Here is a 25527-nt window from a genome sequence, read left to right as displayed (position 1 = left end):
TCTGAGGGAGACTAGATACACCAGGGAGCCGTCCGAGACCCTGCGCTTTGTGACCTGGGCAGAGAGCACCAGGCAGAGGAGCAGGCGCGCCGACCTACCTTGCAGGGGCACGTCGAGGTTCACGTGGGCCCTTTCCTGCAGGGAGCTGCAGGCCAGGGCTTTGGCGTTCTTCCGTTCGGCCATGATCTGAAGGAGAGAAAACACAGCTTTGGCTCACGGTTACAGACCCCGTGTCCTCAGCTGTTCCAGCCAGTGGAGTGTCTGCGCTGACTTCACTTCCAAGTTAAACTGGCTTCAGTCTGCTGCCTGACTCCTCACCCCCATCTCGGAGCCGCACGTTTTGAGAACTGTGCCCATTTTCTCTAGGGAGAATAGTGAACGACTGTTCCTCAGAGTAACTAACAGTCTCCTGATTGTTCGGAATTCATTCTTCCATTTACCAGGCTCCCACCTCTACCGCACGATCCCCCTGGTCACACGTACACCTCCCGGCCCACAGCGGTCGGTGGAACACAGGGCAACGGACTCCCCCTGCTGCCTCCACGTGGCCACTTTCAGGGACTCTTTTCAGGGCTCTGGGGACAGAGTACCTGGGTTCAAATCCCACGCCCGCCACTTACTAGCGGTAAGTGGCCTTGAGCCAGTCACCTGCCCTCTTGTCTCGTTTCCTCCACTGCACATGTGGATGATAATATTTATGTCCCTAATAATAAAATAATTTCAGTCCTGACAGTAAATACAAGCACTCAGAAATATTAGCTGCTATTGCTGTTGGTGTTATGGTCACACTGTTTAAATCTGTCGGCCGTCTTTCTAAATGCCTCTCCTCTGTTGGGGGCACTAACATCTTCACTTGACAGTCATCACTTCGCACCCCTGTTCACAGTGCTGTGGGTTTAGGGACTCCAAGAAGCCACCTTCAATGACCGCAAGAGCAACTCACACCTTCATCCCCCGCCTGAGCTTTCCATCCCAAGTGGAACAAGTCATTTCCCCCGGAGCTCCACTCTGCCCGTCTCCAGATCTGCGCCTGGGTCAGCGGGCAGGAGGGCTGCTGACGGTAAAATCCAAGATTCACTGAGCACTGACTCTGGGCCAGGTTGTGTTCTGAGGGCTTTATGCTAGCATATAAGCTCCACCAGGGCAAGGATTTTTTTTCTCTTTTGGTCTCTGCTGTCTCCTCAGGACAGTGCCTGGCACATAAGCAGCATTCGGTTACACTTGCTGTGTGAACGAATGAGGAAACGAAACCCGGGCAGCGCAGCATGCTTCAGGGCTGCACAGGAAGCAGCTGCCCCAGTGCCACCCGTGCAGGAACGTGCACACGGGCTGGGGTGGACGCGGGGTCTCCGGACCAGCACCCACCCTGCAGGTCCCAGTCATTCGGTCAGAGCGGCAGACTGCTGCGCTATTCCGGTGCTGGGGCAGCTCCCATCCCTACCCTTCCCTTGGGAACTGTGGCTTACAGCTGCTCCGCTCCTGCTGCGGAGGCCAGGCTGGGCTGTGGAGGTGGTCGTGACCTGGGCCTGGCGAGCTCGGGAGGACCTGTGGGAGTGAGGCTGGGTAACGATGCCAGCCCGGAACTGGAAAGGTGACATTAACACAGGGGGCGGCAAAGTCCTATGTTTAGATTCAAGCAGTAAGTCTGGGGCGTGGAAAGGCCTGGCTGAAGGAAGTTGGGGACAGCGTCCTGGAGACCTGGCTCCCACTACTGGAACACAGGCCAGCAGGTAATGGGATTGCTGAGAACATTAACTATGTATCCCTGGAGGTCAAAGGACACTGTGGCCACGGTCCGTTCCCTGTCGACTCCCTTGTGGAACACTGGTTCCTTCGGGGGAACCAAGCAGAGCGTGGCCAGGAGAAAATGGTTAGGAGCCTGGTCGCCGCGAGACCCGGAAGTGGCTGAAGCGATGGGGTGGGACACTCTGGACAAAGGAGGAAGCCAGGAGCAGGAAGGCTGGACGACAGACACGTGTGTCCAGCCCTCTAGGCACAGCGCGCAGCTCCAACCGCCTCCAAATCGCAAAAGCTGCCCAGCAAAGAGACAAACCAGGAACCTCTCTCCTCTGCTACAGGCCACACATCTCAAGTAAACACACGGAGGACCACACAAGGAAGGGCTCTGCAGCGGCCAGAGCCGCTGCATCACACAGCCGTGTCCTGACAAGTACAAGGGCCGGGCAGAGGGCGGGACGAGCGTGTAGGCATGGGCTCTGCGGGGGGGGGGGGGGGGGGGGGAAGGCGGCGACTCTGAGGCTGTGACCACGGCCCTGCCTCGCCGCTGTGTGCCTTATGACGTCAGCACGTGTTCACGGCAACCCCCGGCCGCCTGCACTTCCACAGACACACCTGCTGGTTTCGTACCCCGCTCCCTTCTTCCCGGGTCCAGGCTCAGATCAGATGGCCCCCGCCCTGGGAAAGCTGCCCTGACTCCCTGCCCCCGCTTTCCAGCTGGGCTCGGGATACACAGCTCCTCCGCCACACCGCTGTCCACCTATTAGACCTCCTGGACTGTGGGAGGCACCAAGGCCGTACTCCTTTTGTAGGTTTGTAGGTGGAGTACCATTTAGCACGACGCCTGACACGCAGAAAGAGCGTTAACCACGCTGGCTGGGCTGGCGGTCGGCCTGCTGCCCCTGCAGCTCGACCTGCAGGTCAATGTGCCGACTCCCCCGTCCTTCCACACGCCCTTCCCTGCTGAGTGGTGGGCGGGGGAAAAAGGAGCAGGGCGGACCCCTGTGCCCTGACCCACCTTACCTTGGAACAGATTTCGTGGAGACTTGTGGCAATGGCTTTTGCTGGTGTGTCACATCGAAATACATGACATTTCAAAATTCTTGTGTCTTTGTCTCTTGCTACATAAGCAAAATCTCTGTGCAAACAAAGTTTATCGGTACATTAGAATGAGGAACCTTCACAACACACATTCTAGTGATGAATGTTAACTGAGTGAGCAGCCAGCACGTCAGAGGTAAACACAGTACGCGGTGGTTAAAAAAATAAACAAACGTCAACAGCCACCTCAAACAGAGGAACAGTTGCATGGATCCTAGGAATTCATTTCTGAGTAAAATAACTACAGTGTTCCCCGGACCCTGCCTGTGGAGCTCCTGGAACCTTCACGAGCAACGCTTAATGAAAACCGAACTTACCGGAACCTTCTGCCTAGAGTAACAGCAAATATCATGGTTATAAACATTATGATCACAAAACAGAAGACAGGCTTGAGAGGAGCATGAATTTGCATGAGTGAGGCTACAGTCGTGTGTAGCAGAAGCAAAACAACAGGCTCTGATGTGTAAATGTGTGCCCAGAGACCGGATCTGATCCGCAGCTGCGGAGTAAGTTGATGGACAGTCACGGGGACACAAAGAGACGCCACAGACTGAAGTCCGGTCACAGGCACTTGATTCTGCTAAACACACCTCTTACTCCAGGGCTTGGGGCGACGGCGGCAGCGTCACCCTGTATACTGTCAGCTCAGACGCCGAGGTGAGCGTGCCGCTAGGGCTGGATTTCAGCATCTGCTTTACTGATGAGAAGGATACTGTGCCCGTGACACGACCTGGCTTCAAAAGAATAACACCACACAACTAAATTTCTCAGTTGTTATTGAGGACAGTGGCTTAAAAGATCAGAGTATTTATGAAAAATAGATGCTCAGATTGACCCATCTGGTAAGGGGTCACAGTGATTTCTCTGCACGTGTCGCTAAGCCAGGATCCCTGTCTGTAGATATAACCATGGATGAATTTATTAATTACTTCTCTTACGGTAAGAGCTGGTGGTGTTCTCACAGACTGGGATAGATTTTTTTCCCCAACACAGACTTGGCTTCTTTGGGAAGGAACAGCAGTCTATCCAATGGAGGCAACTGTTCACTGTGAAGGCCCGGCCAGAAAGCCTGCCCTGTGGCCTTGCTGTGCCCCAGGCCATCCCGCAGCGGCTCCAGGCCAGGGGCATCTTTACCCACAGGCACTCGAACCTCCGCCTGTGCACACCTGCCCTCGGGTCTGCTCTGCTCCACCTTCCCCTGCGCCCTCACGTTCCACGGCAGTTGGTGTCCTCCATGCTAGCGCCGGGGGGACTTCCTGATGCTCCCACCGCCGGCCCCGGCACTCCACACCCAACCCCCGTGTTCAGCCGATTTTACCTCCTGACCGTGTCTTGAAGCCAACCCCTTCCTCGCCAGCCCTGCCACCACTCAGGCACCCTAGGTGGGTCTCGTCTCCCTGCCTTTGCTCACACCGTCTCCATGCCCCGGCCTCGGGTGAAGACGCAGCTGAAGCTGGGTGAGTACCCTGCCGGGTGCTGCTGTGTTCCCTGTACGCACAGCACTCACCACTGGGTACCATGGGCATCTATCTGCTCATGAGTTCTGTCTTCCCCACAACACCTCGAAGCTCCGTGAAGACGATTTGAGCCTTATCCATTCCCAACACCCAGTCTGGGCCCGGCCATAATTGGTACGGAGTGCCCCCTCTCTCAAGCATAGGGATCTGCAGCATGTCCCCCGTTTCCCGGCGGGAAAGCTGGCTAGTGGTCAGAGGTGTGAACAGGTGCCGTGACAGTGGGCTGAGGGCGGGGTTCTGGGTGAGGAGCTGGGCCCAGACTTTGGGGGCGAGCAGAGCCCTTTTCCACACTGTGCTCCTGAGGCCTTTCCATCCTAGTCTCAACCCCCATCGAGACAGCTTATTGCTTCAAAAAGGAAACGACGAGGGCTTCCCTGGTGGCGCAGTGGTTGAGAGTCCGCCTGCCGATGCAGGGGACGCGGGTTCGTGCCCCGGTCCGGGAGGATCCCGTGTGCCGCGGAGCGGCTGGGCCCGTGAGCCATGGCCGCTGAGCCTGCGTGTCCGGAGCCTGTGCTCCGCAACGGGAGAGGCCACAACAGTGAGAGGCCCGCGTACCGCAAAAAAAAAAAAAAAAAGAAATGACGAGAAGGCATCACTTTTGGAGACATGCTCAAGGGCAGGCAGTCTTGTTTTTGGCCCCCCTCCTTCTGGCTACTTCTCTTTCCTGGATGGTTCCTACAGTAATATATGCAGTGTCTCGACACGCACAACTCTTCCTCTTCAAAATTCCACGTTCAGTCCTCATTTCCTGAGGCCACATCTCTTTGAAGTTCTGGGGTCACCCACAGAAAGTCCAAAGACCTCTGTCTGGATTTCTGGAGTCCCAAAATTTGTCCCACCAACTCCTCCAGCATCCTTGCTCCAATTAAGGAGCTCTCCCCTCTGCTCCAGAAAGCTGGGGCTCCACCTCCGCTCACGGTACCTCCCCTTGCCTGGCATGGTGACCCCTGGCCTCCCTGTACCGTCTGGAGCTCACTACTCTACCTACTCTGTACGGCCCAGCTCAAAAGCCTGCCTGGCCCTCCGGCCCCCAGCACCTCGCTTGTGTCTGAATGCCGACAGGATCTGTATTCTGCACCACAAAGGATGACAGCTCGTTACGCCCTACCTTTAGTAGTTACCGTAGAGATCTTACCTCCATCTGTCCTCTCTGAGACTCAGAGAGAGTCAGGGACAGCTAGAGGGCAACGGATCAGGATCCAGGCGACCCAATTGCTAGTCCCGTTCCGGACTCCACTGAGCTGTACAACACTGGGCATGGAGTCAAACCTCATCTCTAAGTGATGGAATATGATTTCCGAGGTCCCTTTCTGGCTCTGATATCCTATGATGTAAGCTTCCAAGATCCATCCTGCTCTCTGTGACAGCTGGTCGGCCTTACAAGTGTAGCAAGTGCAAGGTCACCATCACGGAGGACCAAACAGGCCCTGATCAATAATCAGCTCCCATCAAACTTCAGCTCTGTGCCCTCTGCTCTTTCAGATGCAACCCCTTAGCAGTAATTTTTAAAAATTATTAATCTTCATGTTCTTCTGGCTCAGGAGAAAGTGATTAATGCCTAAGGCAACCATCTGGAATCCACATCTCAAGAGGGCAGCTCAGCAGCCGCAGGCTCTGTTTGGGGGATTCTGACACTTTTTTTTTTCAACAGCTTTGTCTTTTCCTGTTCCCTCCCAGGTACCAGGCTAACAGATCAGGGAAGCAGAAATCTGCCCGGAACTAACCTCCCAGGAGAAAACAAGTGCCTTCCTCTCCTCACTGCGGGGGTCAGGAGATCTGCATGTCTCTCCTGTTTTACTCCATGAAACATATCCCAAGTCACCCTAAAAGAGCAGAAGGCCTCAAACACGGGGATTTGCGAGACCTCCCTCTGACCCGGAGCGCAGACAGTTCGACAACTTCCTTTGTGTGCAATGAAACATATGGCTGAGTTCATCTCATCCTTGTTCAGAACGGAAATCCAAACACCTCTTAACTGGTTGTTTTAAAACCTTGGCTTTTCAGCCCCTGATTTCTGAAAAAGGCTGCAGCAGGAGACAGAATAATGACCCTCCCAAGATACTCCTGTCCTCACTCCCAGAATCTGTGAATAGGTTACCTTACATGGCAAAAGGGCCTCTGCAGACGGGATTAAGGGAAGGATCCTGAGAAGGGGCTGTTATCCTGGATTATCTGGGGCGGGCCCAACACAGTTACCAGGGAGAGGAGGACGCGCTTTCCTTATAAGTAAAAGAACCGACGCAAGGGCTACGAGCCAAGGAAGGCACCAGCCTCGAACAGCTGGAAAAGGCAAGGCTGAGTTAGCCTCCCCGAGAGCAGCCTGGAGAAGACAGACGGGTAAGAGGTACCGGAAGGGTGGCTGCAGGATGAGGGATGTGGGAGATGAGAAGGAAAATCCAGAATAACTCCGAGGTCCCTCCTGGGACAGCGAAGTACCCTCACACTGGGGACGGGAGGGGGAAGGATCTGGTGAAGGAAGCTGATGTGCTCCAGGTTGGACAATAGTGTGAGGTGCTTGGCGGTGGGGGGCGCCCACCAAGCAGGTGGACAGTCGGTCCCTGAGCTCAGGCCTGTGGTCTGGGCCTAGGGGGCAGCTGAGGTCAGGGGAGCAGATGGGAGACTGGAGAATGAGAAAGACAAAACAAGGTCTGGACCCCAAGGAGGAAAGGCGTTTGAAGGGCTAATTGAGGCCAAAGGCCTAACGAAAGGCTGAAAAAAGAGTGCTGGGAGTAGGAAAGCCCAGGACAGACTGGCTCCAAAGAGCCAGGAGAAGTTTCGGGAGAAGTCCGCTGGGCAGCAGGAGACAAGCCACTCGGTCTCAGCGACGTGGAGGTCTGCGGTGACCTCGGCCTGCCGGGCCCTTCCCCTGGAGAATGGAGTTTGGGTCCCAGCTTCAGGGTGCGGGAGTCAAAAGAACACAGTACCTCTTCTTTTTCTCCTCCTTTCTTAAACTTCTCATTCTGGAACTTCTCAAACACACAGTAGAGAGGACAGTCAATGAACACCCATGGCCCATCGTTCACTTTCACAATGACCAAGATGTGGCCTAACTCAGCCTTTCAGACTCTTTTCCAATCGGTATTATAATCCTAAAGGTCCTCATGCCCATATGTAAGAGCAATTTAACATATTCTAGAGTTTTTCCTATATTGAGGGGGACAAGAAATTGCTTTAATTACCAGCCTCCACGGCTAGAGTATCCCTGACAGATCAGCCCAGTGCCACGCGTGGGAATTTGGGAGGACAGAGCAGCGGGCGTCGGTGGGTGTCACCCAGCCAGCTGGGCAGCGCCCGCAGGGGCTCTGACACTGTGCGGTGCACTCGGGCTGCAGCTACCCGGTGCCCACAGCACGGAGAGTGTCACAGCTCAGAGCCAAGATGCGCTCAAATGGGTTTCCATGCTGCCCCCGTGGTCACGCCTCCTTCCAGGGCCTCGGTGTGGTCTATAAAACCACAGAGCTGGCCCAAATGGCCCCCGAGGTCCAGTCAGAGCAGGCGCCCGTCTTTTCTAACAAATTCTGCTAGATGCCCGTCCGTCTGAGTCATTGTGTCTGACACTGAGCAACAAGGGCCACTTTTGTCCTTTGCTCCAGCTCGCTCCTGGAGACGCCATTTGCTAAAAGAGGTGCCGGTCCCCTCTGGAGTTTTGCCCCATTTATTTCCTGCAGTCAGGGGGATCACTGCATTTCCTCTGTAAACCACGAAGCGGAAGGTTTATAGCTAAGTCTCTTCCTTACACTGTAACAGAAGTGAATCAACTACCTTTCACCATTTGCTGGCTAAGCCCTTGTGTCTCCAACTCTTTTTGTTCCTCTCCTTTTGCTCTGTTCCCCAGTAATTATTCCCCCAGAGGACCCGCAGCGAGTTCTGACAGGGAAAAATGTCAGTGCTAAGACATCTTACATGACAGCCTCAAATTTCTTAATGGCAAAGAAAACGGGCAAAAGATTGCTTTTATTATTCTCAGCTGAACAGCATGTAGGGGCTTAATCCATCTTTACGGAATGAATGAATAAACGACTCTTTATTCAAATGTGTTCTATTAGAAAGTAGCCAAAACAGAACTGCTCAACCTTTCCCTAAATCTCTCCCACCACGACCCTTACATAAATGAAATCTGCTTATGTGTTTATCCCTCCTCAAAAGGTATTTATAGGCACCTACAGACCTCGTAGCAGTTACCCAGGCTAACATTTCAAAGTCCCTCCTTCTACAGCAACCCAGACAGGTGGTGCCTAGAATATATCAGTGGTATAAAACCTCATTTACTTAATGGATCAGGAGCTCCACTGCTGAATGCTCGCTGCGAACCAAAATATATTTTTTCTTAACGATGAATGGAAACTTGCCTCCCTGCAACTTTTGCCTGTGGGATTGGGTTCTGCTTTCTGGAGCTGCCCTCCTCAGGCACGTGACAGCCCAGATGTGTCTGGCAGTAGCTCTCTCTTCTCTTTTCTGTTAGATTCCCTGCCATTCACTCTCTCGCTCAATCTTTTCTGTTAGCACTCCTGACCAAGTCTCCACGATTTGGTAACGTCTTTCACACAACCCGTATTTTGCTCTGGTCAAATCTGCGAAGGCTAGCACGTGAAGGCAACTGAATAATGTTAGTTGTTATTATAAGTGAGGAAAACGAAGTCAAAGAAAAAGCCCACTTTGAAATACTGTCTCCGTATCCACGAGGGATGTTTTAATAAATCTTTGTACAGATACGAATATAATAACACTTGTTGAAATGAACCTAAAGACCCTTATCCTCCCAGCTTATCTTTCAGTAGAAGCAATAAGCGAACAGAGTTGTTACCACTGCAGAGGGCGGGTCCCACCTGCAAAGAAGGACAGGAGGGCAGCAACCAGATTGGATCTAAATACTCTATTCCCAGCCCCTTATGATAAAGGGCTTTCTCTCCATCTCACCTGCATAGGGCCTGGAGGGAGGGATCCTGTTTTCGGGACTGCCTGCTCTTCTTTGCCTAACTGCTCATTTTCTGATTGCATTTTGAAAATCTTGTTTTGCGGGGGTTGGAGGAGGAAAGAGGGGGGAAAGGGGATGAGAAATGTCATCTTCCTAAACAGCTAATCCAGAAGGTCACACACACACACACACACACACACACACACACACACGACTTTGTTTTTCAAACTGTACCCACTGGCACATGCACCATATGTGGGCATCATTAATTTCACAAAGCTCAGGCTCTGGTTTGATAAACTCAAACTCTCCTTCTCTGCAAGCTTAAGAAGATGCTAAGTTTGTAAACTCTGAAAGGGGCATTCTAGCAGCTCATCACCTGGGTAAACACAAATTCTCTGCAGGGAAGCCCTCACCAGGTGCTTTCAGGAGACACACAGACTGTGTACACAGCAGATCTGAAATTCTACCACCTGCCAATAATCCAGGTGGCTTGGGCAAACCAGAATTTGTAGCCCTCTCTAGAACAGTCTTGCTGTTAATATTCAGAGCAACTGGTTCCCAGCGAGGACACGGAGGGTAGGAACTAGCAAAGATCTGAAAACATCCTTACCATGCACTCTGACAAGAGGTGTGGTGACTTGAGACAAGAGAGCTCATAACCAAACCCAGAGCCCTCATCCTCCAGAAACCTGCATCACCTCCAGGGGCCCAGAGCCTCCTCAATAGTAGTGAGAAAGTCAATTAAGCTCCCAAATTCTCCTAAGCAGACCCTCTGGAAGACCGACTGTGGAAGTGCTACCCACCCAGCCTACGCCCTCTCCCTTCCCTCCAGCCATTGAGCTATGACAGCAGCTTATCCTAAGGGAGGACAGTGGCCGCTAGCTGGAGCTCAGCCCCAGCCAGGAGGGAGGCCCCTGGGACGGACTCCAGCACAAAAAGCAAAGAGGCCAGCGTTGGTGCCCCTTCACTTTGCCAAGCAGTACTCACAATCATTTTTTCACGGAGAAAAATTCCCAAACTTTCTCCTTCCATCAAAAATGGAGCTTTCATTAAATGATTGAGCTGAGGAATCATGGGGCTTAAAAGCCCCCAGTCAGCCCAATGGTCAGGCTGATGGTCAGAGCGTGGGAGACACACACATCTGAGGTACAAATGCCTTTCCTTTTGGAGTTCCAGCCTTTTCATCATTATGTTCGTCTACAGGTGAGAAGGGAGAAGAATTCCATAGATGTTTGCTAATAATCCAGACTGAAATTGAGTCAGTCCTTCCAGCTACTGGCCTAGAACCAAATCTCACCAACGAAACTCTATAGAGAAGTCATAACAAGCAGGTCCTAGTATTAGTTCTTCACGAAGCACAAAAACCCTCCTACACAACATGGTACCTAGCCTGACTATTTCTATCACGCCTTCTCCCTAGCATGCTGATTAGACTCTGCTCAGTCAGTAGTGAGAGGGACCAAGTTACTGTTCTGACCAACACCTTCCCCAAACAGGGTCAAGCAACAGAGGATCAGGGACCCAGAGGCAATTCCACACTATTTTAAATGCAGGACACATAACAATGATGATGAGAAAAGGTTAAACAAAACAAAGTTCTGCCTTTCAAAGACAGCATGGCTATGATGGTGGCGACAGGGCATGAAGGCAGCAAGTGAGCTTTGCCAGACACTGAAGACAGCACAAAGGGGGAGAAGTGAAAATTGGTTGGTTACCTCTCTCTGAATCCGGGAAGGCATGAGGGGACAGAGCAGAAACAACACGTTAGCATTCACATGGCAACCGGTGCATAACACAGTCCCGTTAACAGCGACTCTGAGCTCTGACATCCCATCTTATTTCCCAACTTGGCTGCAATTAATAGCCTTTCGGTGCTTATTTTAGCTGAACTCTCTCACACAGAAGTGTGTATTTTGAGCCACATTACGATGAAGCCAAGAGATGCCAGCTGAGTTTACAGAGGCAACGTATCAACCTGGGGAGGTAATCAAGCCTAAAATATCACAGTGAAATACAGGAAACCATTTGCAGTGAACAGCGGCAGAGTACTTATCCTCCTTTTCCAGCTCCACCTGCTGCCAATAAAAAAACATATGGAGGGCTTCCCTGGTGGCGCAGTGGTTGAGAGTCCGCCTGCCGATGCAGGGGACACGGGTTCGTGCCCCGGTCTGGGAAGATCCCATATGCCGCAGAGCGGCTGGGCCCGTGAGACATGGCCGCTGAGCCTGCACGTCCGGAGCCTGTGCTCCGCAACGGGAGGGGCCCCAACAGTGAGAGGCCCGCGTACCGCAAACAAAACAAAACAAAACAAATAAAACCCATATGGAAACATTGACATGGCAACAGCCTTACCTGCTTTACCAACACTTCTGACATCCTATTAATAGAACTACAACATTACACTTCAGATACTTTCACGGAACTGCGTCCACAGAGGGCAACAGAGCAGGAGGGGGCGGAAGCAGAGCAGAGGGCCAAGGGCGGAGGTGGGACGAGGCCGGGCCAGTAAATGAGCTTAAAGGTGAGGAAACAGATTTGTGCCGGGGAAGAGAGGGGTGGAAGGTGGAGAGGAGCCGACAGCAATTTGGAGTCTGGGGCTGAACACTTTGAGTTCCATCCCCAGAGCTGCTCTGAGCTGCCAGGGCAACGCTAATGACGCCACTTAACCTCCGACCCGGAGGGCTCACCACCCCCTCCTGGTCTCAGCACAGCCAATTTGAAGGGGCCCCGAGGACAGAGCCCCAAGTCAGTCACAGGCATGCATCCCACTTGAACAGACTGAAGAGGCGGATAAGGAGGAAAGGCAGAAAGCTGCCCTTGGAGGGGCGCAGTGGCCAGGGTCATGGAGCGGCCAACAGGGCCCTGCGGAGATGAGGGCTGAAATCACGGCGTGGAAGAGCAAGCACGCCCCGTCGCTGGGCGGAAAGGTGAAGCTGTCCACCCTGATACTGAACAGCGACCATGACATCTTATCAAATGGGGGGAAGGCAAGCAAGCAAAAACAACCCAAGTCGCAGATATAAGGTCTTACAGGAAAAAAACAACAAATGTTTGAGTGTGTATTTTAACGTACGCGTGGCAAAAAATCTGCAACAACTTAACATCCAACTGTCAGCTCTTACCTGGAGGGGAGATTACAGAGGACTGTATTTAATATATTCGTTTCTACCTCAACACTTGAGGAAAACCACCGTGACACGCGTGCCCCAAGGCGCAGGTAACCACCCTGCAGTAGATGTGATGGCCACAATCACACTCCCAGCGGCTCCCAGACTACCGTTCACTGAGCTCCGGCTCTGTGATGCCGTAACAGCAACCTGACAAGGCAGATACTACTGTTCTCACTGACAAAAAAGGAAACAAGCTCAGAGGACTCGAGCGATTTGACCAAGGTACACGGGAAGTCAGCGTTCGACCGCAGGCCTGCAGGACTCTCATTCTGGTCTTCTGGGAATGCGCCTAGGACGGGAACCCCATGCTTCTTCACAGTCCTGCAGAGTCACCTCACGGTTTGTCTCCCAAACGAGCCAGCACGCTGCTACGCACAGGTGTTCAAGATGGGGCAAAGGGTTTGCAACTGGGGTTTTAGGTAAACGGGGGGACCCCCCCTCCCTCTCTGAGGCCTGTGAACTTTTGCACGGGAAGAAGGCAGCTGAAAATTCCCAAGAGAGGCCCTTTAGCTGAGTAAGCAGTCAGAGCTGTGTTCATACCCTGCTGGCTACTTACCCTCTCTTTTTCCTGGGGTCCCTCTCTGTGGCCCTTGGAACCTGTTTCCTCGTCAGTGAAAAAGGGACAAGGACCCCTGGCTCAGGGTAATCATGCGAACTCAATTAAACGAGATGGTGTGTGCAAAGAACGCGTGGTCTGTTACAAGTGCGACAGACCGCATCACTACAGTTATCATCCCCAGGTCACCTGACGGTGTCATGTCTCAGTTGGGTCGTGCTGGGCAGCGTTTGAGACGAAATGTCTCCCGCCAAAGAGAGGTCACTTGGGGGGAGTATCTGTGGCCTCAGATTTACTGGGCATCACTTAGCATAGCATTGAGGGTACCTCCCTCCACCTCGAGCCTGCCCCTCTGCACTGCCCCACTATCAAAACCAGTCTTTGGAGGCAATTTAGATCATCAGCAAAGGATCCAAAGACCTGGACTCTGGTCCCAGTGTGAGTAAACACTCTGCAAGTCACTTAACCTCAATCTTGGGTTTCTTATCTAAGATCACATGCTCTTGGAATCTCCTAATGCTCAGATTTTTATCAGAAAAGAATTCAAGTGCTTCGACTCTTCCAAAAATGAATGGGCAGCATTTCTTTGACTAACTTTTGATTTATGCCAGGTGCTTTTAATTTTTTACTCTTAATAAAAAGCCTGTGGCTAGCATACGTAGTATATTTAAGTAACCTTAAGTCTAGACCCCCAAGGACGCGATCTGTTTCTTTCGTGTACAATTATTACGGGCGCCTTGGATATTTGAAATCAGACCCATTACTCGTGATTCACTTAAGGAAATGACATCGATATGTAGCTACCCTGCTTTTTCCCTGAGGGCAGTACTCAGAAAAATGACACTGAACTTTTCACAAGGTTAATTTGTTTGGGGTTAATAGACACTGCTCAGATTTAAGTGTTGAAGAGAAAAACAGCCATAAATAGGGACTTCAGAGAGATCTCTGAAATGTCATTGGAAAAATGCAGCAGGGTCCTAGTGGCCGCGCCTTCACCAATTCGACACCTTGTAATGTGCTGGGGCGGAAACAGCGGCCCAAAGTTGGGCCTCTGCGTGAAGCGTCATTCTGAGAGCAGGGAAGGCTCCATTTAGAGCCAGGTGCAAGCTTACTCCCGTCTCACCCCACAAGGTGCCAGTGGGAAGAATTCAGCCCCATGATGAATTCCACACCAGCCTCACACCCGAAGCCTGCCCGATCTCCATGTTCTGGGCGGCGGTTTCTTGGGAAAATGAACGGAGGAGTAATTGGCAATGTTTTCATTAAAATAAGCCTGAAATAACAGAACTACTTGGCATGTGTAACCGGGCACCCAAATGAATAGGAAATTACACACACACACACACACACACACACACACACACACACACACACACACACACACACACACACACACACACACACAAAATAGCATACCAGAATAACAATGTCTACTCCAGCTCTTTGGAAGAGGACGCATCTCCCCAGCACAGCCACCTACTTCTTATGCAATGCACACCGTCTACTTTTCACAAACTGAGTATGTAAAGCAAAGTCTTGCCAGAGAACTTCTCGCTCCATGTTTGCAGAACTCTCTGCTTCGTACTACTTTTTGGTGCTCGTCTGCCATCACTGAGAGTCTTTTGAGCCTTCTGAGCGCCGGCACAGACCAGCATTACCCACGTGGCAATGAAGACATAAAACTTCATGTCATGAAGGCTCTCAAACAAACTCATGAACCTGACAGTTTCTTTTTCCCCAGCTTCAAGTTTTTTTGTCCCTGACATTTATTCACTGTCTGCATTTGGTCAAGGCCCTTAGCCTCTTTGTTCTTCAGTCTCCTCGTCTGTGAAACGGGAGCAATAAGTGGTACTACTCATTTCCTAAGAGTGATGTGAGGATCGCACCCATTAATCCGTGTCAGACTCTCACAGCAGGACGGTGTGCAGTGTGGGCCGGATGGGTACGCTGAGTAGTGCCGTTACCAACTGAGAGGGAGGAGGTCTGCCAAGAGGAAGGTTTCTAACCTCTTTTGGATCATGGAACCTTTTGGACTCTGATGAAAACACTCCAGATAGAAATACATACAGACCCACACTTTCACACACCATCGCAAGGTGGTGGTGGGGAGAAAGTTCAATAATCCCTGAAACTCATTCACAGACCCCTTTAGAATCCACACCCTGCAGGTGAAAGACCTCCGAACTGAACTCTGAGTTTATGCAAATTTACCATCTGGTGTCTAGTGAGTTTCAGAAGATGCAGCTCAGGGAAAGGTTCTGTCCTTCCCAGAACCAAACGGCAGCAGGAACACCTCTCTCTGACAAGTGTACCTTCCTTTGCAAAACGAGTATCCTTCCCACCTCCCTGCTCCTGTCTCCCCCTATCCCCTACCCCAGCACCAGGGAGCCTGTTAACTGGTGACTAGCAGACACAGGCCTTAGCGTTCCAACTAGAATAAGTGTGAAGTTGCGGATCTAAAGTGGTTTAAGGTTATTGAAATTCAAGGCACATTCTTCTAAACAAAGGACTTTCTCATGTCACCAGAGAGAAGACACAATAGTTACCAGTCAGCTTACTAATGAGGCAAAAAAGGATATTTGGGAGCAACCAGGAAATGAGAATTTTTTTTAAGTCCGTCTTTGAAGACAGCAAGAATTAAGGAGCGACTGCTTTCATCTGTGCTGTATTACAGTTAAAAACAAAAACCCAAAAACCTTGCTTCTCTGAATATCTGAGCAAAAAGAGAATACACACACACAACTTATATTGAGTTCTCAAGTGAGAGGTAATTCATGCCACATTACGGTTTCACGATATAAAGTTCAGGGCACCATCAAAGGATAAAATTAATGTAAAATATACCTGAATTGTGAAACCATGGGCTGGCTTCCTTCCTGAAAGCAGAGATGGCAAAACAAAAACCAAAATACTTTGATACCCGGAAGGCCCCTATCTGACGAGGTCTGAGAACAAGGGAACATTTAAAGACTCTGGTACAGAGCGGGGAAGATGACAGTTCCCCGTACGGGGAAAGTGGCTTCCATGCAAGAAGTTCCACGACGGCACCAACCACTGGCAGGGTACAGACCAGGCTCTGAGTTAAAACCACGGCAAGCCTGTGGGGGAATTTCCTTCAACTCCATGCACCCAGTCTCACGGAGGGCCTCTTGTGGGGAAGACACATTCTTAAATCCGTTTCTGAATTTGCAAGAGGCTTTAGGGCTATACCTATATAGCCAATCCCCATTCCTTTGTGCAGACAGAAGGAATGCTAGTACAAGATAACACAAAAGGCCAAAAGACATTTGGCCTCCACTTACATTACGGAAACTTACATGTAGATACAAGTATCCCTAATACTCTGTAGACTCAATAATACCTACACAAAAATAGACATCAACACTAGAATGACTGATTGCTAAAAACAAAGTAACACTGGCGGTTCCCATTTTATTCCATCTGCCTCCCAGCCAGCCAGGCTCTGTTCTGGGTGCACGTTAACGCCAAGCCACACGATACCCTTGAAGGGGAGACTCGTGACTCTCATTTTATGAGAGAATCTAAGGTTCAAAACCCCCAAGCTAGAAAGTGGTGGATCCACAAATGGGAGACAGGTTGGCCTGGCTGGTCTCGCCATGACTCTGTGTTTTGGGGGCACCTGAGCCTGCCTCCTTCCCAATGAATGGGCTCTCCTCAGGACCTCACCCCTTGATGAAGAAAGGTGGCCTCAGCTCTCTGCTCCTGTCTCCATCCCTACTGGATTTTTGGTTGCGCCACAGCTGGACCTGGTGACAAAAAATTGTGTTGTGGGACTTCCCTGGTGGAGCAGTGGTTAAGAATCCGCCTGCCAATACAGGGGACACGGGTTCGAGCCCTGGTCCGGGAAGATCCCACATGCTGCGGAGCAACTAAGCCCGGGCGCCACATCTACTGAGCCTGCGCTCTAGAGCCCGCGAACCACGACTACTGAGCCTGCGTGCCTACAGCCCGTGCTCTGCAACAAGAGCAGCCACCGCAGTGAGAAGCCTGCGCACTGCAGTGAAGAGAAGCCCCCGGTCGCCGCAACTAGAGAAAGCCCGCGCGCAGCAACGAAGACCCAATGCAAGAAGGGAGGGAGGGAGGGAGGGAGGAAGGAAGGAAGAGAGGGAGGAAGGAAGGAAGGGAGGGAGGAAGGAAGGAAGGGAGGGAGGAAGGAAGATCTCCTGGTATTAAGAAATTGTTTAAAAAAACAGAAGTGCTGTGTTTGGTCTAAATAACTTTGCAGGGCAAAGGCTGAGGACTTCATTCTTTACACAGCAGACACTTACCCTGTTGCTCCCCTGCTTATGACTCTTCCCCCACCCAACCCCACACTCCCCATCTATCTTTCTGACCTCACTTCCTGCCTCACCCACACTTGCTGGGCTCCAGCCATACTGTGTTCACAAACACGCCCACCGCTTCTGCCTTGGAGCCTGTGTGCTCACTGTTCTTTTCTGCCTGGACACTGAGTCCCCCAGATCTCCCATGAAGGACTCCTTGTCATCATTACCTCCAGAAGACCCCTCCGGACCACCCAGTCACCACCAGCTCTCAAGGCTTCTAAAACTACCCTGCTTATTTGTTTACTGACTGTCCTTCCTTCTGCCCGACAAAAAAGTAAAATTCGCGCCAACGGCAACGTTTCTGCCTTGTTCACTCACCACCATGGGTAAGTGTTCACTCCTCACTGCCTGGCACATAATAGGTAATCAATAAATATTTTTTACTAAATAACTAAGTAGCATAAACAAAGGTCTTCCTCCCTTATTCCTGATCATGTTGGTAAGAGAATAATGCCGTGAATAATAGGGAATTGGCTGGATTTCTTTTTCCACTGCTATCGTTTATTACAGCCAGCACTTTAATAATGGCTTTAGTTCACATTCCGTTCTCATGTCAATGAGAAAGAATGTTAATAAAACATATATTTTATCTGAATGGGCAGGAAGCGAGTTCTTAGAAGATTATTAATCTCTTGTGACTCAATTTGAAAGCAAAGCAAATCTATACTCTGATCATCTCCAGCAGAAACGTTTCCAGAGCCCCTAACTAGGTTCCTTCTTTAGAACATTTGTCTAAATGAAAAACGGTTCCTCTGCTCCTAAAGAAATCAATATATAAATTTCCCTTGTACATTGATTTCTATCAAGAGTTACTGACTCCCCAGATACTCTTCTTTATCTTTGTACTCTAAGAGAAATAAACTTTTGTTTATCATTTAGAGAAAAGACCCCAGACAACACATTTCCATACATGCGGAGGCAGAGGAAGTATGGAGAGCTGGACTATATATAAGGCCGCACAGAGCATTCCCCCAATGCCCCCCCGTATCCCCAGCCGGGAGGTGCTACACTGTCTGAGCAGGGGTTAACTTCTGGATACAGTTTGAAAGAGGACACACCGTTCCTGTTGAATGAGGTTACTTCTTATACACAGTTAGCCTCCTTACTCCAGAATCTTTTTTCTTTTCCCTCAAATATAATAAATCTTTAAAAAAATAAAACCACAATCCCATCACGGTAGCATCCTGTTTTTACTGTCCGAGTTCACCTTCCTTTTATTGTCCGTATGTCTTCACACTTGACAAACAGAATTAACATGCCGTCTCGAAGAAGCTCACGCGTGGGTTCAGGGACGTTCAAATGACGGTCTGTCGCAGAAGTACCCCCACCAGCCTGACCTTCTTCAGGAGTGCTCTCTGGAGACTGGTTTTCAGAGCACCACAAAGCTGCCCAAAGGTAACCGAGCCTCCTTGCTTCCAAAGGACAAGATCTCTACTTCAGTTGTCACTGTGGTTTCCACTCAGGTCCTCCTTTACATCAGGGGTCGCAAACGACGGCCCCAGGACCACAGTCCAACCACCCCCTGTCTGCTTTTATAAACAGAGTGTCACTGAACACAGCCGTACTCCTTCATCTCCTACTGCCGAAGGCTGCTTCTGTGTCAGCGTGACAGCGCTGAGGAGCTGCAACAGAGACCACAGAGCCCCAAAGAGTTAACATCTGGACTTTCACAGAACAAGCGTGGAGCCCTGCTCTAGATGTCGGCCTGATTCAGAGGTGCAACACACAACATGGACCGACAGCGAGGCTAGGACCAGCTCAATGACTTGCGGAGCCCAGTGCAAAATGAAAACGCAAGGCCCTGCGTGAAAAAATTATTACGAATTTCAAGATGGTAACAGCAGAGCAGTGAACCAAGCGTGTATTAAACCCGTTGCGACTGGCTGAGATGGTGGAATAATCCTTCTCACAGGTGACAAACTCCAGGGCCAGCTGGAAACTATTCCACCCAGAAGCAAGAGTAAGAACTCTTCCAGTTTGCAGTTTTAGAATCAAAATATCTTTTGCTCAACTAAAATGCTACATGGGTGCCCGAAATGAGAACCAGAATCAATACGGGTCTCTGCTCCAGCCATGTGATTTTGGAAGAGTCACTAGCAGGCTATGACTCTTCTTAGAATGTTTTTCTTTTTTCTTTTTGGGGGGGGTGCAGGGGGCTGGATAAAGAACAAAACACACTGGACTCCTTGAAAACAGCATTTTCCTGTAACCTGGCAAACAGATGCATGCTTTGACATGACAGAATCAGGTCAAATCAGCCCCGATTGTCAACTGTGTTCTCTGCAGCTGCTTTTCCTCTGTCATAATTATTTCAGCTGTCATAATTTATTCATCCACAGACTCACATGTTCTAGGGTAACAAGTCCGGGCTTCCAGATCAGAAGGGATGGCAGCCCAAGTCACTTCTGCCCCTTCTCATCTGCCTAAAATTCTGACTGTGGAAGAAATATTTTCTGCATCAATATTTTTCTGAAAACCCAAACTAAAGATGGTTTCAAAACCAAAGTTAACTGACAAAGACATTGTAAGCTTTCATGTTCACAAATCGGAAGCTAGAAGGAGGGGCCCCCCCCAAAAAATCCCATCAGAGACCAAGTATTTCATTTCTCTAGTTTTTAGATACAAGGAAATGGCTTTTCTAGCTCGCAAAATGCACAGTGAATTTCCCGCAAAGTTACTAAGGAATATTACTCTTTCTGATTTTAAATAGATATAGAACAAGTCTTATTTACAACAGAATATCTGTTGTTGGAACAATGGAGGATACTGTATATGAAAGAAACAACTTCAGATGCAATTATCAATGGTATCTTATAAATCTGGAAGGAAAGGTAGAGTAATTCCGTATGGATTAAAGCTTAAACCTGTCTTCTTTCTTACTTTGATCCTTCATTTTTATGACAGAACAGAGAAAATGCTCAAAGGTCTGATAACCAGTTGAGAAGGATAGTCAGGGCACTGAAGGGTGAACATGTCCTAGAAACGTTGGCCAAATGCACAGCACTCCACTGGGTAGGGCCGCTCATCTGCACTGGAGAATAAGACAGAATTAAGTCAAGGTCTTGGTATAATATAAATTGAAAGTGAGTCGCTCATTGCTTAATTGTCTTTATACAGTCATTATTTCTATTAATACATATATCCAACAGAAATAAACAATGAATCTAAAAATCCAGGTACGGTCCTAGGTGACTCCTTGTCCTGCATCTTCCATAGTCAACCCTGCCAGTTCAACCTCCACAACCCGCTTCTCTTCATCCCCTCTGCCACCACTTTGATCTTTCCCGGACCAGGACTCAATAACTGAACCCTCAGCTTCCAGCTCAGCTGCCAACATCCATACCCCTTAATAGCATTCACTGAGATCTTTCTTCATGAAACAAATTAGATCATGGCACTCCCCTGGTTACCACCTTTCAGAGGTTTCTCATGGCATTAAAAAGAAAATTCAAACCTTCAACCGTAACCAAAAAGCCCTGTATGATCTTGTCCCCCAGGCCCCAAGCACCTCTTCCACCGCAGCACGTATCACTGGACTTCCCGCTCCGGGCTCCAGCCACCCTGGCCTTCTCTCACATCCCTGAACATGCTGAGCACTCCTCGTCTGTCCTCCTTCCTCCTGCTCCCGTCACACACCCGGCTTCTTCCCAGTTTTCAAGGTCAGCTCAAATGCCACCTCCTAGGATGGGCTGCCCCTTGGTGGCCCCTTTCCCCACCGAGGTACTCTCTCTCTGTTGCACTGTGCTGTTGACCTCACAGCACCCATCATAATCCGTATCATCTTGCTTCCTGAATTGTTTTTCCAGCTTATCTCCTGCCTCTTTGAACCCTATCTCTCCCACTTCCTCATGTACCTCACGAGATGCCTGACACACGGATGTTCCACATCTGCTGAAGGGCAAATTAATCTACAGATTATAAATATCAAGTACGTGTGATAACCATAGTTAAACCCTAAAAGCAGAAAATGAAATATTTCACCTACATTCATTCAACAATTCAATTATTTATGGAGAGCGTCCTATGCTAGGTACTATGTTAAGAACAAAGGAATTCAAAGAGCTAAGACCTTCTCAAAAATGTCATAGTCTTTATTTAAAACAGGCAGTTGAAAAGGACAAGTTACACTACTATTTAGTATGTTTTCACATGACCCTAGGGATCTGTGGAAAAGTCTGAAAGCCCAGATGAGTAAGAAATTAAGTACCATCAGTACACTCCCCCAAATCCATGAAAAGTAGAGAGTGCATGAGAGGGGTTTCCCAACCACGTTCCAGGTCTCTAAACCTAGGAGTCACCTCAACCCCTGGGAAACTGGGGACAGATATAAAGCTTAGCTCAGTCAGTGGTCCAGAATGAAGTTCATTTCCCTGAGGGGCTGTTCAAGATGAAAGCTACCGAGGTGAGACTAGGAGACTGCATGAAGGATAGTTTTTGAAACAGACCGGAATTACCACATCTGAAAAAACAATGCCACTGTTCAAACTCTTTGAGAACTCAGCTTCTCCTGGCCCTTCTTGCAGTCCCAGGCTCCTCCGAGAGGTATCCACCATCAAGGCAAGCATGTTCAAGACAGAGTCCAGCGCACAACGACCCACTGGTCTGATCAATACCTCCATCCTTGGCGCGGAGGTGACTTTGGCCCCATCTGTTTGTACCTACAGCCTGGGCTCAGCTGACCTCCCGGGCAGCAGCTGGCAGCAGCATCCTCCTGGCTCACCTCGGGGTCATCCACACTGCTCCCCAGGGATGCTCCAGTTCAGAGGACCCAAAATGGATCCTGTGCTAGAACAGTGTGAGCGCCAAGAAAGCAAGAAGGTACTTGTTGCATTTACTATTTGATCATTAGTGCCAATGCCAAGCACAGAGCAAGTGTTCAATAAACGCTTGTTAAATAAATTATCCCCATTGCTCAAAAGCCAGGACTTGTTAGAACGACAGAAAAACTCATAAACGAACTAGCAGCGGTCAGAAAGGTGGGGCTCCTGACCAAACCGGCACACGCAGCCCATGCCTTCACTCTGAGTCAAGTCCGATAGCACTTTCTACAACGACAGTGGCTGATGCCTTGTAGAAAGTCTTTCCCCTACTAAGCTTGTTCTACACATCTCACTTTGGACAACAAAACCGCTGGTAACTTATAAAATTACAGACAAAATGTACAAATACAGATTTAGGGCTGTTCTCCTCACAAAACATTACGTATCTAACTTCTTGGGAAAGACCTCAGGACACCTCTGTTCTGAAAGACTTCACAAAGCAAATTACAACTCAAGGGCAGTGGCAAAGATCTGAACTTTGGGGAGAAAGCTTAAAAACTGCTTTCGGGTCAGAGTAAGGCTGGAGGAGAAACTGACTGCTCCACGGTCTAAGGAAACCAGAAAGAGAACAACACGAGGAAAGCAGGCGGAATCCACCATTCACGATACTAGTCAAAGCTAGGCTGCAGCTGCAGTTATAAAGAGAAAGAAAAGACTAACGAGATTGCTCCTCCCCCGTCTCTTCCCACCCAAGGCAGTAATGAAGAGTCACAGCTAACACATTAACTGGGGAATCGATAGACATGCCTGGATACAATACTGGTACAGGGAAACAGATAATACACAGATTCCCCGAGAATCCAATCAAGTGTTGTGTTCAATATTTAGATCACGTTTTTCTTAAAAAAACAAAACAAAAAAACCCAAACCAAAAATCTACTTTTTTTTTTCAGTGCCAAGAACAAGCACGTGATAAGTTGGCAGCTTTTCTACCTTTTGGGAATTTGAGACATTTGCGTGGAAGTCCACCAATACTGTAAGTCATCCAACTAAAATTATTTGAAACCGCACAGTCTTTCTACACCAAAGGATATTGCTTTTAATTCAAAAATCGGATTACCAAGATCCTGCAATATTTTTCACTCCTAATGTAGACAAGAGGACATAAACGTGGATTCATCAGAGGGCATGTGAGATGAATGCACTCATTTGCTCAATCATAACACTGGACACAACAGAAATGCCCAGGGTGGACCATCTGAACAGCCCACCCCTGAACAGCTTCCTGCCACCCCGGTAAATTGCATCAAAAGACTCCTCCACCTTCCCTCCATTTCATACAATACTCATCCTTCCCTCCAGCAAGGCAGAAAGACCCCTCCTCAGCCCTCCCGGCCGCCCCGAACCTCGCAAAGCACTGACTCCGGGGAAGGGAGGATGCAGCCTTTGTCCCGCGGGTCGGGTCTCCCGGGCGCAAGCTCGGGCGCCCACCCCGCCAGTTACCTCTGCGCTCACCTGCAGACAAAGGCGCGCCGCTCCCTCCCCACGCCCCTCACCCTGGCCTCCCGGGCGGCCCCGGGGCTGGGCGAGGATGCCGCCCCCGTGCCGGGGACGAGACCAGGTTGCGGGTATCAGCCACCCCGGAGCGGTCGCTCACACCAGCTGCTGTGCGTTCCTTCCGTCTCAAGTTGAAGCAAGTGCAATCCGCGCCTCCCCACGCGCGGCCCGCCCGCCGCCGCAGCCCATTGGCTGCTGGAGAGGCACGTGGTCCGCCCCCGCTCCCCGCCCGTCCCCGCCCACCGCTCACTCCCCTGCCAGGTGCCCCCGGCCAGGTGCTCTCAGCCGCTGGGGCCAGGGCCAAGGCGTGCAAAAGAGAGGGGCGGAGTACCCCCATACTGTGCCGAATGTTTCCCTTTTGGGACTCCCAGGACTTTGAAACTTCATCCTAATCCCACCTCTTTGAAAAGCTGACATGCCGGGCCTGGGTTTCCGGTTTCTCTTACAACCTGCCTGATTGATGCCAGGGAGACGGGCTGTCCTGCAACCCATAGCCAGAAAGCCTCTGCAATATTACAACTAAGCAGAAGCAAACTGTAGTTTAATCAATCAGGCAGCAAGTTTTGAACTGAGCTGAAAGCAGTTTTTACAGATTCCTTGACAATTTACACGAAGCCCATAACAGTGGTTCACCCCTCCACACCTTCCCCCTCCCGGCCTCTCGTAAGGCACCTTTCCCAACACTGTCATCTAGCTGGGAGCTTCCTCCCTCCCGCACATACTTGGAAGCAGAAAAGTGTCCCCTTGGCTAAACAACAGCATTTAAGTAAGAGTGCTGGCCAGCCACTGGCCAAAACAGTTCTGAAAGGAAAACCCAAGGTCTCTTACTGACCATATTTTTTGGGTAATGAAAGTACTTCCTTTTCCTAATTATTTCTGGGCAAGAATAAGTTATTTGAGCGATTACAAAATGAAACAGGCAGGGAATATCAGCCATGTTTTCTGCCAAATTCAAAGTTCCATCCCTCCTTTTATAAGGAAAGGAACAGAAAATACAAAGTATACATGGAAAATCAAGGGAGTCTGTAACTAAAAGGCCTTGTCTGGGTTTAGTAAAACATACCACAGATATACTGGAAGCTCTTTTTTAATGTTCCTGTTTTAAAAGAGGATTAAGCATCTCACTCATTCAACATTTATTAAGCTCTTCCTAAGTGCCAGGTTCTGTGCTGACAATTTTGTATTAGGCTTTTCTGGTTAGCGACTGTTTTTCAAGGGGGGTATGATTTAATTCACGGTGTATTGAATATATGACCAGTAATACCTGAGTGATTTAGAAGCACTGTTTACAATGAACTGCTCTGGCAACCGCAGCTGTTTGGAACACAGCCAATACTAGAAGTGGGCATGGGGGTGGGCTTGAGTCTTGGGGTTCAGCAGGGGTTCAACAGGTGTCACCTAGTCTGGAGACATGAACTGACTTCACCGGACTGCACCTGTCACCTTGTCAGAGGGCACCTTTCCTTCCTTACACATAATTCTAGTCAGTTTGGTTATCTGCTTCTCTGCCTACAGCCAAGGGGAAGCCACAAATCAGATGGGGCTGCCAGGTGCCCACTGGTGACAGCACAGTATGACAGCCAAGGGTCTGCTGGCAGGGATGACAAGACCTGCCAACTCTACCTCCTCCTGCTGTCTCAAACTCACCCCCTCTCTCCGACTCCAGCGTCACCACCTAGTGCCAAGCCCCCGTCTCCTCCCATCGGGATGGTCGTAATAGGCTTCTCGGAGTCTCCGTTTTCACTCTTGTCCCTGACCGGCTACCCTCACTGCAGCCACACACATGACCCTTTAGAGAAAGAAACCACACATCCGAGCATCGACGCTCCTGCTTGCAAACTCTACAATGGCTTCCTGTTAGTTGG

At 50.0% G+C, this 25527-nt stretch overlaps 1 protein-coding gene across 17 annotated transcripts in view; it reads right to left on the bottom strand.

Moving 5' to 3' along the window:
- APBB2 (amyloid beta precursor protein binding family B member 2) overlaps positions 1-25527 on the bottom strand; it is a 377265-nt gene that overhangs the window by 11686 nt on the left and 340052 nt on the right. For 16 of the 17 annotated variants that reach the window (XM_060148293.1, XM_060148295.1, XM_060148297.1 and 13 more), the window contains 2 exons: positions 2761-2875; positions 99-186 (listed from right to left, as the gene is read on the bottom strand). In XM_060148293.1, the coding sequence (XP_060004276.1) occupies positions 99-186; positions 2761-2875 (203 nt within the window). Of the gene's footprint in view, positions 1-98; positions 187-2760; positions 2876-10988; positions 11121-25527 lie in introns of those variants that run through there. The other variant, XM_060148304.1, reaches the window with a different exon arrangement.

The sequence above is a fragment of the Lagenorhynchus albirostris genome, chromosome 4 (genome assembly GCF_949774975.1).
Source record: "Lagenorhynchus albirostris chromosome 4, mLagAlb1.1, whole genome shotgun sequence".
NCBI lineage: Eukaryota > Metazoa > Chordata > Mammalia > Artiodactyla > Delphinidae > Lagenorhynchus > Lagenorhynchus albirostris.
This window is presented reverse-complemented; position numbering and strand designations above follow the sequence as displayed.